At 39.5% G+C, this 16,252-nt stretch overlaps 1 protein-coding gene across 6 annotated transcripts in view; it reads left to right on the top strand.

The window, feature by feature from the left end:
- Positions 1-16,252, top strand: part of LOC132796135 (GATA zinc finger domain-containing protein 14) — a 221,033-nt gene that overhangs the window by 51,769 nt on the left and 153,012 nt on the right. For 4 of the 6 annotated variants that reach the window (XM_060807191.1, XM_060807190.1, XM_060807192.1 and 1 more), the window contains 7 exons: positions 405-588; positions 3,637-3,819; positions 3,895-5,307; positions 6,894-7,461; positions 7,539-7,850; positions 14,743-15,307; positions 15,846-16,230. In XM_060807191.1, the coding sequence (XP_060663174.1) occupies positions 405-588; positions 3,637-3,819; positions 3,895-5,307; positions 6,894-7,461; positions 7,539-7,850; positions 14,743-15,307; positions 15,846-16,230 (3,610 nt within the window). Of the gene's footprint in view, positions 1-404; positions 589-3,636; positions 3,820-3,894; positions 5,308-6,893; positions 7,462-7,538; positions 7,851-14,742; positions 15,308-15,672; positions 15,740-15,845; positions 16,231-16,252 lie in introns of those variants that run through there. The other 2 variants (XM_060807194.1, XM_060807195.1) reach the window with 2 other exon arrangements.

Here is a 16,252-nt window from a genome sequence, read left to right as displayed (position 1 = left end):
TTTGTTTCTCCACATGTTTTTTGTTGCTGTTGCTGTGCTCTGTTTTCACGCTGGCATTGATGATACTTTAATTAGTATCCACATATCTCTTTATATGGTAGCCATTAGCATTTTTTGTTTTTGTTTTTGTTTTTTTCCTTTTGTCTTGTATATTAGTGCGTTTGTGTGTCTTACAAAATCGTTTTCACAACTGCAATGCGATGCGATGCGATTCGAATGTTATGTGGTCGCTGCTTTGTTGACTTTTTGCTCATTAACCCACAACACTTTGACTAAATTGGTGGCTTCAATTGAACAAAAAAAAAAAGGCAACTCTTTTATACATTTTACCTTAAACTAAAACAAATACTAATTGAATGACTTTGCGTTGTGGCTTGTTCTATGTGCTCCTTTCATATTTGCAGCGCCAATACGCAAATGGACAATGATGTCACGCCCGTTTATCTTGCCGCCCAGGAGGGGCACTTGGAGGTGCTCAAGTTTCTGGTGCTTGAAGCCGGCGGCTCGCTTTATGTTCGCGCACGCGACGGCATGGCACCGATCCATGCCGCTTCACAAATGGGCTGCTTGGATTGCCTCAAATGGATGGTGAGTACACGCTCAGGGTTGCCAACTATTCACTAGAAATTAAAAAGCAAAGTAGCAAAAACAAGAAAAAAAAAACAAATCTTACAAAAACTTGATTCAAGAATAAGTACAGATTTGATGTGTGTAATGCTTCTAAAAAAAGTACTAAATACAAGAAATTAATTGAAAGTTTTAATTTATTTAAAGAACGAAGAAACTTCGGAATTTTAATTGAACATAAATACATATTTTTTTAGATATAATACAGAAAAACTTAATTCAATAATAAGTACAGATTTGATGTGTGTAATGCTTTGAAAGAAAGAACTAAATACAATAAATTATTTTAATTTATTTAAAGACCGAAGAAAATTCGGAATCTTAATTGAACATAAGTACATATTTTATTAGATAGAATTTACAAAAACTTAATTCAAGAATAAGTTCAGATTTGATGTGTGATGCTATAAAGAAAAGGACTAAATACAAAACATTATTTGAAAGTATTAATTTATTTAAAGACCGAAGAAAAGTCTTAATTGAACATAAGTGCATATTTTATTAGATAGAATTTGAGTATTTTTGAAAGTCGACTAATTAATTTGTTAATACTAGTTAAAAGAGACTAAAGGAATTTTGAAAGTCAACGAAATTAAATATTTAATTGAACTTAAATATTTTACAAAATATAATTTGTATGCAATTAAAAGTTTATTTAATTATGCAAAATATTTGAGTGTTAATATCCGTTTCCAAACAAAGTACACAACTTCGATTTAGTTTTTAATATACATATATAATAAACTGATGCTGTGCATCTAAACACACCGAATGAACAGCCAAAAAGACAGTTAAGATCAAGTGTGACCATACAAAAATGTGAAGGATATTTAACACTAAATATGGACACGTTTGTTATGCTAATTATTATTTCTATAATATGGGCCCATTTACAACACACAACAATTACATCAATTGGTTGTTTTCCATTTCTCTTTACTAATGCTTAAGGCGAGCATTTAATCTTGCTTTTAACTTAAGGTATAAAGCGATAAAAACTCGATCTGAAGCTTAAATTTATCTGCCTGAAAATTCTCGCTATTGATTCAAATTCAATTGTCGATTTGCTTAAGAGTTAAAACTAGAATTTTCTACAATAAATGTAGATTAACTAGTAATAAACCAGCTAAGCAACTGCTGCCCCAAACTTTTGTTTGGATTCATTGCGAAGCTCACTCTCCAATTAAAGGTAATATCTATGGCCAAAATGTAACAGAATTTGCCGAATTGCTGAAACGCTTAAACTAGGCCAATGTGAGGTCGACAACAGCAACAACATCGCGTTGCATCGAGTGTTGAACTTGTTTTAACCGCAAGGAGCTTGGCACTCGGCTTCTGAATGTTATTGTCCTGGTTTTTGACTCCAAACACCAACGTCGTCATGGTTGCTCTAACGGTGCACAGTCTTTCGACCAGTTTGTCGCATGGACTATGCAATTTATCAAGCGGATTAAAATTCTCCTCAGCTGCAGTCTCAGTGCCAAGGCAATCGTGGAGAGTCAACAATGTTCTATATACTCAGAATTGATGAAGTGGTTTTCTTGGCGTAGGCTCGAGATTCCATCTCGCTCTCTTTCGCTCTCTGTCTTCTTTCTCTGTTACGTCTTCTGTGGCTGTTGCATTAGGCGAACGCTAAGACATTAACTGGACATTGTGGCAGGCCGACTTTGGGTGCCAGTTGAAAATCACCTTTCTAAATTGAACTAAATAGTTTTGCATTGCCGATGCCGATGTTCAATCTCAAGCTAAAGCTTCAGTTACAGCTCCAGCTCCATCAAGCCACTTTCCACACACATGAGAGAGATGGAAAGAGAAAGAGAAAGAGAGAGAGAGAGAAGTGGCCACTTAGCTGGCTATGCAACAGCAACCAAGTCAGGCAACAATGTTGACAGATCACGCTTGACACTTTACAGTTGCAACTCGAATCCTTGTAGAGCATGTGAAAACGAACTCTCATTTCATGTCAACGCGTCACAGAGAAAAGCTGACAGTCCATAAAAACTGGCTAATAGATTTGCTTTTGTCTCTTCACTCCACGACAACCACGACAGCACGTGACCACTACACAGCTTCAACAAATGCCAATTCACTGTTTAATATCAAAATTGCAAAATAATAGAAGCAGTATTTAGTTAAAATTATTTTAATTCCAAATAATGTGAAATAACATAAAAGTTTTCTTCTTACTATATGTCTATTAATGAGATTAGATTATTTAGATACTTTGAGATATTATAAATATATTAAGAGTAAAACTACGTATAATTTGCATTCATTAAAGTGTTTCTAGTCTTATTTAATTACAGAGTCATTTATTTACAATTTTTCTTATTTTTACATTTAATTTTCCCATTTTATTTATTTAATTAAGTATTTTTAGTATTATTAAATTATACATCAATTTATTTACGTATTTTAAATTTCCAAATTAAATTCTCATTCTATTACTTTAAATTTTCATCTATTTTTTTAAAGTGTTTCCCAATTTAATATTTAATCTGCAAGCTATTATTATACATTTTTATTTATTTATGAAAGTCTTTCTGGTGTTATTTAATTATTGAACTATTTATTAAAGTTTTTCTTATTTTCAATTTAATCTTGATTTTATTATTCCTAAAAATTCATTTTTTTAAGTTATTCCTATTTTCAAAATGTATTTTCAATTTTATTTAATTTTCAATTTCAATTTTAATTAAATGCTTGATTTTATATAAGCTTTATTAAAACAAAATTAAACTTGAATTATTAATTAATAATTTATAATATTTATATTAATTATTGAAATAAATATGTTTTAATAATTTATAACGATTCCTAGATTTAAATTTGATCAGATATTTTAGTTTTTTTTAATCTACTTTTAAATGTGTAGAAAGTATATTTTGAAAGCTCATAATTAACGCTAAGCAAATGTCAGCAATCTTACACAAAATTAGAATAAAAGTTAATCACATGAGTATTGAATATTTAAATATTAATCACATATACAACAATTAATATTCACAGGTGCAAGACCAGGGCGTGGACCCCAATTTGAGGGATGGCGACGGGGCGACACCACTGCACTTTGCCGCCTCGCGTGGCCATCTGTCGGTGGTTCGTTGGCTGCTCAATCACGGCGCCAAATTGTCGCTGGACAAATACGGCAAATCGCCCATTAACGATGCGGCCGAGAATCAACAAGTTGAGGTGAGTTGAAATTTGAAAGATCGAATAGCGAATCACTTTGATTGCAAACTGATTGTTTGATGTTGTTATCGACAGTGTCTCAATGTGCTGGTGCAACATGGCACCACAGTGGACTACAACAACAAGAATAACGCGCAGCGTCACAAGTCACAGCAGCATTTGCAACACCAGCAACAGCAACAGCAGCAGCAGCAGCAGCAGCAACACTTGAGCAGCAGCTGCAACTCGAATACGAATTCGAGCAAACAGACAAGCCGCAGCAACACGATCAAATCGAAATCATCCTCCACGCTCAGCTCCGATGTGGAGCCCTTCTATCTGCATCCGCCCGCAGTCACAGCGGCTGCTGCTGCCGCTGGCGTTGGCATCTCGCGCAAGAACAGCGATGCCTTGTACTCGCAGCAATCGCGCAGCTCATCGGAGAAGCTCTATGGTGCAAATGGCGGTGGCAACAGTGGCACAAGTGCCACGGCCAGTGCTGGCGGTGGCGGTGGCGGTGGCGGAGGCGGTGCTAATGGCGGTGGTGCATTGCTGCCCAACGATGGCCTCTATGTGAATCCGATGCGTAATGGCGGCATGTATGCGACGCCATCGCCAAATGGCAGCATCTCGGGCGAATCGTTCTTTCTGCATGATCCGCAGGAGATCATCTATAATCGGGTGCGCGATCTGTTTGTCGACTCTGATTGCAGCAGCGTGAAGCAGCATCAGATGTCCACAATGCATCCAATGCATCAGCACTCGCACTCGCATCAGCATTCGCATCAGCATCAACATCAACATCAGCACTCACATGGCTTGCCATCATCAAAGTCGGGCAATGCTATTATGACCATTCAGGCCGATGTGCATTCGAGCTCCAGTGGCGCTGGCAGCGGCTCCGACGAGTCTGTCTCCATCTCGTCCAGCTTCAATTCGCCAAAGAGCAGCAGTCATCATCACAACAGCAACACAAACAGCAACAGCAGTCATCATCACAACAGCAACAGCAACAGTCACAGTCACAATCATCAGTTGCGCAGCCAGAGCTTCAATCGTCATGGCAGCAGCAGCAATATCAATGGCACTGCCAACAACCACAACAGCAGCAACAACAACAACAACAGCAGCAATAATACTGCCAAAAGCAACAACAGCAATACGAACAACAATTACAAACAGCACAAGAGCAGCATTGTCAATGGCAGCAACAGCAACATTAGCAACATTGGCAATCAGAATGGCGATCACGACTACGAGGACATTTATTTGGTGCGCGAAGAGTCGCGCAAGCAACATCAGCATCACCAGATGCAACAACAACATCAGCAGCAGCAACAACAGCAGCAGCAACAACATCAGCAGCAGCAACAGCAACAGTTGCTGTCACAGCAACAGCACAAATACAATGTGGGCAGATCTCGCTCTCGCGATAGCGGTTCACATTCCCGCTCCGCCAGCGCCAGCTCTACACGCAGCACAGATGTCGTGCTGCAATACAGCAACCATGTGAGTACACTGCAACAAATTTCCTATATAGTGTATGTAATAATATAAAACGAGAGACATTTTCAATTGAATTCAAAAAGTAGCTGTAAATTGCTTACAAAAACCAAAAATATCACCATTAAATAATTTTATTTATAATGTTGATCACAATATTCAATAATCTAACCAACTAACTATCAAGGAAACAGAGAACTGAGCAACTTTATTAATATATGTTATTCACAAGTGATGCTTTGATTCGTTTTAAGTTGATTAAACAGATATTTAACGTAGAAATTCAAACTTTAGGCAACATTTATTATTCCTAGTTTGTGAACACATAATTTTTTTTTAAAAATATACTCAATATGAGTATGCTTTTTATACCCGCTACCCATAGGGTAGAAGGGTATTATAACTTTGTGCCGGTAGGAAATGTATGTAACAGGTAGAAGGAGGCATCTCCGACCCTATAAAGTATATATATTCTTGATCAGCGTCAACAGCCGAGACGATATAGCCATGTCCGTCTGTCCGTCCGTCCGTCTGTCCGTATGAACACCTAGATCTCAGAGACTATAAGAGATAGAGCTATAATTTTTTTTCGACAGCATTTGTTATGTTTGCACGCAGATCAAGTTTGTTTCAAATTTTTGCCACGCCTACTTCCGCCCCTGCAAATCAAAAAAAATCGAATAACAAGCGTAATTTTAAAACTAGAGTTACGAATTTTGGTATATACAGTAATAACTATAGTAGCTATGATTCCTGAAAATTTGGTTGCGATCAGAAAATTGTGGAAGCTATTAAAGAAATACTTTTGTATGGGCATAAACGCCTACTTACTGGGGGTCTGAGTTGCTTTGTCTGACAATCTGGTATATTGTGCCATCTATGGTATATTTTGAATGCGGTACTATATCGGTATACCACATAAACCGTTTGGTATATTTTTAGTATTTTTGCAGTATATTTGGTATATTTTGAGAATAATACCACAAAATATATTGCTTTTATTTAAAATGGGTAGCGGGTATCTCAGAGTCAAGTACACTCGACTGTAGCTTTCTTACTTGTTAAGATTTAATAAGCACGCAGATGAAGAAAAAGAAAAACTACGAATGCTACAGTCTGTGAGATACTCGCTACTTCGCAATGTATCATAAAATACTAAAAGTATGCTACCGATTATATTTGGTATATTGATAAAGTAGAGCATTCAAAATATACCACAAAGTGGAAATATACTAGATTAATATAGCAAAATATACTAAGATTTTCCGAACGATATACAATTTTTTTCCAAATATACCATTGAGTATAAAATATACTAAATTGCCAACCAGAGTTGAGCTGGAATATTAAAAATATCTGCTTTATGCGTAGCGAATATAACTATACCTATGCTGTCAAGAATAAAAGTTAAATTATTACAAAGTAAGTGTTGTTTATCATATAATTACAATTTTCTGATAGAAAGCGACAACTTTGTGTCTCTCGATTTTGTGGTTTCTCTCAGTGTAGTAGCTACGATTCGAGTGAGATGCGAGCCAGTAAATCATTTGATACAACGAGTAACGACAACTTTCTCTAATCCTCTGTCACAGCATTTGAACAACAAGCGCAACAACTATAACAACAACAATAGCAACAACAACAGCACCGGCAACAACAACAATAACAACCATAATAATATGAGCCTGTTGAATCGCAACAAATCGCATTCAATGATCGGTTTGCACAGCAGCAAGTACGAGTCATCGATCAAGGACAACTACAGCGGTAAAAATGTGAATTTGAATCTGAATCAAAATCAGAATCTCAAGAATCAGCTGCTGAATGGCGGCATCAAGAGCGACACCTATGAGAGCGTCTGTCCGCCCGAGGATGTGGCCGAGAGGACAAAGCAAACGCACAAGAACTCGATGATACGCAACAATCTGATGGATGCAACAATGCTCAGCAGCACGCCCAACATTGCCACCCACAACAGCAACAACAGCAGCAGCAACAACATTGGTGCTAGCAACAACATCAGCAACAGTAACAGCAATATTGCTGGCAGCAATAGCAACAGCAGCAGCAGCAACAACATCAATCAAATCAATGGCGCCGGCAGCAACAGGAATCTGAAGCGAGTCTCCTCGGCTCCCCCTATGCAGAATCTGGCAGTGGGTAAGTCACAAAGTCGCCTTCTCCAATCTCTCTGAATTACTTACTCATACTGTTCTCTATCCTCTGCAACGCAACAGTTAATGGACCACCGCCACCGCCTTTGCCGCCTCCGCTGCGTGCGCCCGTGCAACGCAACAATCTGAATGCAGAGCACGTCAACAACAGCAGCAACAACAATAGCAACAACAACAGCATCTACAAGAAGAATCACTTTAGTGCAGCAGCAACAACAAACAGTGCAGGTGGCAACCCTGCGGCAAGCACAACCACAGCTGCCACACACGACGCCGTCGACTCGGACTCTGGCCTCGAGGTGGTCGAGGAGCCAAGTCTGCGCCCCTCGGAATTGGTGCGTGGCAATCACAATCGCACCATGTCCACCATATCAGGTTAGTGCCACAGAACTATATATTTAACTGTTTTCATTTCCTTGGGCAATCATTATGCCAATTCCCAGTAAATGAATGCTTTGCTCACGCGTGTGATTAGTATTTGATATTGGTTAAATTGTCTTTGGCTTAACTTCGTGTCTTCTCTCTTCTTATAAATTCTTGTTTGATTATGGTTGCCAATTTATGTTTAACCAAGATTGTTTGTGTAGAAATTATTACGTTTTAATGTTGACAAATCTCATTCGCATTTTATGAAGCGTCGTTGTTTGTATTGTCAGCGGAATTCAATTAAAAACAAGAAAGAAAGCGACAGTCGAGTGTGCTTAATACAGTGCGATATTATTCCTGAACTGTTTAAAATGAATATATCGCAAAATTTATAAAAAAAAAAAAATATATACAGAATGGTATTTTTGGTATATTGATATGCATAGTACCACACTTAAAATATTCACACCCGCTATCCATTTAGAATAAATGCAAAACAGTGTGGTATTATTCCTAAAGTATTAGAAATTAGTATACGTCAAAAATAATAAAATATACCAAAGGCTATATTTGATATTTTGATATAATACTACACTCAAACAAGCAAGAAAGCTACAGTCGAGTGTACTCGACTGTGAGATACCCGCTACCCAAGTTGATTAAAATCAATATATTTTTCGGTATTATTCTCAAAATATACCGAATATACTACAAAAATACTAAAAATATACCAAATGGTATATGTGGTATATCGATATAGTACCCCATTCAAAATATACCATAGACGGCCCAATATACCAGATTGTCAGCCAAAGCAACTCAGACCCCTAGTAAGTAGGCGTTTTTGCTCATACAAAAGTATTTCTTTAATAACTTCGACAATTTTTATCTGATCGCAACCAAATTTTCAGGAATCATAACTACTATAGTTATATAGTTATTATATATACCGAAATTCACAACTCTAGCTTTCAAATTACGCCTGTTATTCGATTTTTTTGATTTGCGGGGGCGGAAGTGGGCGTGGCAAAGATTTGAAACAAACTTGATCTCCGTGCAAACATAACGAAAAAAAATTATAGCTCTATCTCTTATAGTCTCTGAGATCTAGGTGTTCATACGGACAGACGGACAGACGGACGGACGGACATGGCTAGATCGTCTCCGCTGTTGACGCTGATCAAGAATATATATACTTTATAGGGCCGGAGATGGCTCCTTCTACCTGTTACATACATTTCCTGTCGGCACAAAGTTATAATACCCTTCTACCCTATGGGTGGCGGTATAAAAATACCCTAAAGTACAAAATAGTACTCTAGATTGTCAGCCATAAAAAGTATGATCCGTAGTAAGTTGGCGTTTTTCCCCATACATTTTCTTTTATAATACGCTTCTACCTTATGGGTAGTGAGTATAAAAATGAAGTGGAAAATAGTTAAGGAAAATATAATACCCCTGCAAATATTTCTCTTTCAATACTAACCATATTTTGACTTAATTTGTAATCAAACAAACTTACGAAAAGTTCTGTTGTATTTTTTTCTCTGTTCCGATTGAAATGAATATTTCTCATTTGGTTTTACTTTACATCGTAGTTCACTTCAAAATTTTCAATCGAATGAAATTCCGAGTTGGCTTCTCGTCATTGCCAATTCACAAATTTCAATCACAACATATTTTCGGCCACAGAACATACATTTTTGGTTTCCAACACACCAACATCAACAAAATTCGCAAAAGCCTTTCGAAATTCGATCATAATAGCTTAGGACTCGATTAGCCGTCGATAAACGGCAACGGTGAGATGAGTACGGATGGATCGAGTTTGGGTTGGTCAGATCTGGTGGAGAGCAGGCCATTGAGCAGCAGCAGCAGCAGCAGTGGCTCTGATAGCAGCAACAGTTCAAGCAGCAACAGCAATGAGAGCAGCAGCAGCAGCTCAGATGCTGCAACGGTGCACATGTCACCTAAGCAGACGCAAACACAGCTGCATCACAGCGAGCAGCTGACCACGCCCCCAATGACAAGTTTACCCAATTTGTGGGACGATCCAGCCGAACCCAAGACGAAGGACACATACATCATTTACAGTGCAGGCAATGCGACGCTCTTTATGAGCTCCTTGGATCCCCAGCTGGCCAATGATCGTCAACTGGAGCTGCTCGATCGCCATCTGCTGGACGTTAAGATTGCCGAGCCGTTGGCACCGCTTTGGCCCAATCCCTCGGTGCTCACCATTGGCATGCGATGCACGCCACCCGATACGCTGTCCGGCTCCAGTTCGATGGCCAAAACGATGTCGGCGGCGATGGCGAAGCGGAAGTTATATGCCAAGTCCAAGTGCCTCAAAGTGTTTGGCCAGAAGAAGCGCATCAATCGAGTGCAGGCCAAATAGTTCTGTATTACATCTCTCTATGTATTATGTCTCTCTATCTATATAGTTGTATGTTCAGCGATTGTAGCTGTGCATACTTGTATATTGATATATTCGTTTGGGCTAGTAAAATCGGCCGTTGACCCGTATTCCACGCCACGCATTCATTATCACCGAGGTCTTTGACATTGGGGCATTCCGGGGGGGAGAAAGAGCGATGGGAACAGACTGATTGATCAATTAGTGGCATCTCGACAACTGAAAACTGGAATTACCCTCAACGACGAGCGGACGACAGCAACAGCCAACACGTTTAGACCAACTGGCAGCGTCAGTCTGTTAAAGTTTCGGGCAAATTGATTGGCCAGCAGTGTTATTTAAACACTTTACATGCCACTTAAGCCACGATGCAATGCGACGCCAACGACGACCACACACGAAACCAGAAATACGCCGTGAATTCGCAATTGGTTTTAGCATAAAGAAAACAAAAAAAAAAAACTAGTGAAAAGTGGAGGAGTTGAGCTAATAGCAAGCCAATTTCCTGGTAGCTTTTAAATTTACAAGCTTACACAAAATTAAATCCTTAATTCGATTAAGCTTTGAACACTGTTCAGCTCAGCTTGAATAGTAGTCAAACCAACTAGGATTATATATATATTATTAATATTTGCAATTTAACAACTAAGTAAGCCGTGATGTTGGCTTTCTTATCTATTTTTTGTCACTTCTACACACCATGTTTAGTTGCGGTTAAAACTAGCATTTAAAGCACTAAAATAACATAGTTGGAATGTCTTTTTGTTTTTCTGTTGCTGGAGTGGAATAACCTGGCAATTGGCAAAGACAATGCAAAATATGCGAGAGATATTTGACATGCGTTGATCCATAATATACAATTTATACTATAGTTAAATGCCATTTGCAATTTTTTCACATTTTGTTTTTGGTTGGTTTATTTTTTTTGCGCCACAGAGAATATGTGAAACGTATACAAATGGGCAGAAAAAAAGTTCACACACAGCAGACACAAAGCAAGTGTTGTTAAACAAAGAAGTGGAAGTTGTTGTTTAACAAAAGTAACAAACATCGGGAAAATAAAACGGAAAAGTGGCAGACAGAAAGACAGACAGTCGCTGCGATTGTAAATGGACATGAAATTGAGTGAAATCCAAGTCTAGATTATGTGATCAGCTATCAACTGATCATCTGATCAGTGATCAGTGATCAGCAATCAGAAGCTATCGTTCGTGGATCTTTTTGGGTGCTGTCATTTGCCAAAAATGTCAAGACAAGACATGCCAAGACAAGGAAGTGAATTCGTTGGGCAATTTTCAGACATTCCCCGCGCACTGCAAAAGGTGCACAATGCCAATTATGGCCTTATGTGGCAAGCGGCAAGCGGCAAGCCACCCGCGCGTTTGCAGCACTCTGCGAAACTTTTACCGAATGAAAGTGAACGTGTTTCGCACAACAGCGACGACTGCAACTTGTTGCAAGTTGCTGTCGTTGTCGTGGTTGTTGCTGCCGCTGCCGCTGCTGCTACTGGCGTTTTGGGTGAATAACTTTGGCGATCGCTTGAACTTGCATCAGGCTGCCAGCGACGCTTGCCAAGTCAACATCGTCGTCATCGTCATCGTGATTCCGCCGTCGTCATTCGAGCATTGAAACGCATAAACAACGCGAGTTTTGAATATATTTTTTTTTTATTTATTTTCCTTGTCGTATCATTGAGAATGTGACTTGTTATCGATTAATTGTGCCTTGTGTTTATCGGTTCGCTGACTCGTTCTTCCTCACTTCGTCACACTCCTTCCGTCTCTCCTCCGCGATCATGAATATGCCGGGTTCGGTGAAGATCCACAAGAACTCGCGACGCAATTATTTTACACTTAGCTTTCAGCGCTTTGACATATTTCGCTGTAAGTGGTATCGATAATGGATTCTATGTTGCTGCTAATATTAGAAAATTGCATATAATTTAGTTCATTTAAATGAAAAGAAGTGTAGTTAAATAAATGCATGATGAATATCTTTTTTCTTTCTTATTTTTGCTCAATTTCAATGCTAATTTTTAAGTACATATCTTTGAATGATCTGACTGTTTTTTTTTAAATTACTAATTCTATGACTTCAGGAAGTTTTGAATTTGCTTTCAATTCGATGTAGATAAATCTGTTTTCAAATTGAATTTCACCCAAAAACTGTCAGTTTCCTAGTCAGTCTTACCAGCATTTCAATCTCATTCCAATCCATTGCAATCCAATTCAAAAGCAAGTTGAGCCACTGACAAAAATGCTTCAAATTGTTCAGTTTGTTTGCTTTTTCTTGTAATTTTCTGTTTGTTTTTCGCGTTTTGTTTGATTTGTTGTGACTACCAAAATCAATTGGCCAAAACAGGCTAGACTCGATTCCATGCACTTTGGAGTGGCTCTGTCCAAAATGCTGTGGCAAATGGCGTCAACCTGACCACGTAATGGAAGCTGTTGCCATTGCCATTGCCATTGTCGATTTCCAGATCTGTCGTTAGTTCAAACAAGTTGCCAGTTCGCATTTGCCGTGAAAGTTGCTTCACCGTTTCGAGGATTCGTCATGGTTTTGTGGTTACATTAACAGGCGAGGGAGGGAGGAGGGACAGTGGCAGCGGGAGCGGGAGCGGGAGCAGAAACGATGGTCAATTAAGTGGCAACATGTGTATCACTTGCTTCAACAGCTCCGCTAATCATCTCATGTCATTTTCGGGTTTGGCTTTTTCACGTTTTCAAATCGCAAAACATACTTCAAATGTAGAGCTGCTAATGCCGCTCTGCAGACTCGTTTCAATGGAATCGAAAGCATTTTGCCGTCCACTTTTCACTTTCCAAAAGGATTTTATCTCTTCATAACTTGATTATTACTGATACGCATATTCTAAACTTCTGTGACGCTAAAATATTCTTGAAATCAAATATGTGTAGATAAAGTGTTTTTCTAAACAACGCAAATAATTTAAATTTAATAACATACACTTTCCTAAAATTCTTTAATATCAAAATATTTTGTGAAATCAAGCAGACTATACATGAAAGTGTATTTTAAACCGATACAAAATACTTGAATTTTTATATTCATTTTCAATTTTATTTTGTTTTAGAATATTAATTAACAAAGAATTTCATTTGAATTTTCTATAATCATTTTATGACTCATAGGTAGATTAAATAGGGTTAACCTTCTAGTGCCCAAGACCGCCTCTATAAGGGCAGAGTTTTAAACACCCTAACTCACTTTTCCAATTGCTTTTTATCTATAAATTATGTTTCTAACATTTGCAATAGATGTCAGAGCTTTCAGCAGCTGCTGCAAACGTTTGAAGTTGGCAAAGTGTTGACGCGACATAAACAGTTTTTTTGGTTTTAATATTTTAAGAAGTTTATTGCTCCACACAAAATTAATGTCGTGTTGCTGATAGTCTTAAGGATGAAAACAGCAAAACACACACTAAAAAAAGTTTTCATAAGTTTTTTTTTTATTGATTTTATAATGTCTTAACTAGCCAAGGTTTATGTTCTATAAATCTTAATCCGTGCAAATGCCAACATTTTTTCAGAACAAATCTTTACTCAAAAAGATAAAAAAATGCAAAAACAATTTTTATTTGTTTTTTATTAGGCACTAGAGTGTTAATTGATTAGATTTCCAGGAAATCTTTTCTTGGAAATATAATGTGTTGTACTTTAAGTATTTATTTCTTTTAGCTCGCAGTAGAAAATTAAAATAAACATGCCTAATATTTCAAATCCAATTTAATGTATCAAACATTACAATAGTAATTTGCCAAACTTTGATTTTAGTTGCTTAACTGATGTCGTATTCAATTAATACGCTAGTTCTTTACTAAATACGTTCTTATGATATAAATATGAGGTTTGGCTAGAATCGGTTTTCTCTAGAATGTGTTATGATACTTTATTGCTCTACTTAATAATTAAAATAAAAATATATTTATTAGTCAGTTTAGTTGGCAATAATTCTATTTTCAAGGCTGTAAGCAAGACTCTTGATGATTTGTTTTTAATTGTGATATATCCCAAGGCAAGACTCTACTAAATGTATATGTATGTATGTATGTATGCAGTATTTAGTATGTGGGGCAACACTCTCTTTAGGCTGTCTGCTTAGTGATGTAGTTGTTGTTGTTGTTGTTTTGTGTGTGTGGAAGAGTGTGACTGTGCTGCTGAGTGGGTGGTTAGTGGCTGCTTGTTGTATGTGCATCATTGTGGTTGCGTTTTTCGACGTGCTTCGCAGCTGATTAAGACGCAGCTTCGCATCCATTAGCGCCATTCTGCATTCGGCTGGTGAAAGGCGTCGCCACACACGCTCCATACGCAATAAGTGTCTTTCTATCTGTCTATGTGTGTGTGTGTGTGTGTGCAAGCTAGCGTGACCAAAGAGCTGGGATAACTGCTAACCCACAATAAGTAGTTAACGCAGACAAGGCTAAAAAAAAAAAAAAATCTCATAAATAAATTTGTTCAATTTCAGCGAACAAGAAAGCCAAGCTCCTCAATGGCAACAACATTGCTGGCAACGGCAACAACAGTAATGCTAACGGTAACAACAACACTGAATCAGCAGCCGCCGCCGCCGCCGCTGCTGGAGATGGGCATTATCAGCCAGCACCAGGGGCAAGCCAGCATCAACAGCATCATCCGAATGCCAGCAGCCTCTACGGTTATGCGGAGGGCAAACCGCGTGGCAACAGCAGCTACTATCAGCAACCGCAGCAACTGCAGCAGCAGCAACAATCTGTCTATGGCGGCAGCCTCTATGCCGTTGGCTCCTCCGTCGAGGATCACTATGAGCTGCAGTCGCAATCGCAATACGGCGGCAGCTACAATGGCGAAGGAGTTGGCATTGGCATTGGCGTTGGCGTTGGAGCGTCTGCAATGCGCTCGGGTGGCCCCAATTTGGTCAACAAGCAGCTGGTGCTGCCATTTGTGCCGCCCAGTTTTCCCAATAAATCACAAGACGGCGTCACGCATCTCATCAAGCCGTCCGAGTATCTGAAGAGCATTAGCGATAAGCGTTCGTGTCCATCCTCTGCTCGGTAAGTTGAGAAAGCCGCAGAGTGGCAGCAGCAGCTGTTGCTGCTGCTTTAATTTGGTTGCACATCTCGTGCAGCGGCAACATAAGTAATTACCACCAAAAGTGGCAGAAGTACAGTTGCCATAATTAAGCAGTAGACACAATGCAGCTTGCAGCTTGCAGCTGGCAATTAACAGACAGGCACAGAGAGAGATAGAGAGAGAGAGAGAGAGAGGCAGAGTCGGAGGTAGTCAGCTTGTAAGCAGCCACTTCCTCAGCGGCTCAAGAGTGCATGAAATTTTATGCGTGCTGCGGTTGCTACTGCTACTAGCATGTGGCTTGTGGCATGCTGCATGCCACCACACACCACACAGAGCCAGAGTCGAGAGACGAGCGTTCAGCGTTTCAGTTGCAATCCAAAGATGATACTGCGCACACGACACGCCTGGCGCAGGTCCGATCGCCGCCTCTTGCCTCTTGCATCTTGCCTCTTGTCTCCAGCTCCCGCTCCCGCTCCCTTTTGTTTTTGACGCTAGTTTACAACTCTTTTTCTTTTGCAGCTCCACGGATACCGAGGACTACATGCAGATACAGATTGCCCAGCAGCAACATCCACATCCACATCAACATCCACATCATCATCATCCGTTGCCGCACCAGCTGCAGCATCAGTTGCAGCATCAGCCGCATCATGGGGGCATGGGCGTGGGCGAGCAGCCGCCATTGCCGCCGCCGCCGCCACCATTGCCGCACATGATGCCGCCACCGATGCCGAACATGATGCTCTCGAACATGTCCGGCGATGCCGGCAGCACCACCAACAGCAAGTCACAGAAGCCGAAGAAGCCGGGCCATGGGGCAGCGCCCAGCAGCCAGGATACGGCGACACGCAAACAGCATCAGCCGCTGTCTGCCATCTCGATTCAAGATCTGAACAGTGTGCAGGTGAGCTTCTATCTACCGATCG

Source organism: Drosophila nasuta, chromosome X (genome assembly GCF_023558535.2).
Source record: "Drosophila nasuta strain 15112-1781.00 chromosome X, ASM2355853v1, whole genome shotgun sequence".
In the NCBI taxonomy this organism is placed as follows: Eukaryota; Metazoa; Arthropoda; class Insecta; order Diptera; family Drosophilidae; genus Drosophila; species Drosophila nasuta.
This window is presented reverse-complemented; position numbering and strand designations above follow the sequence as displayed.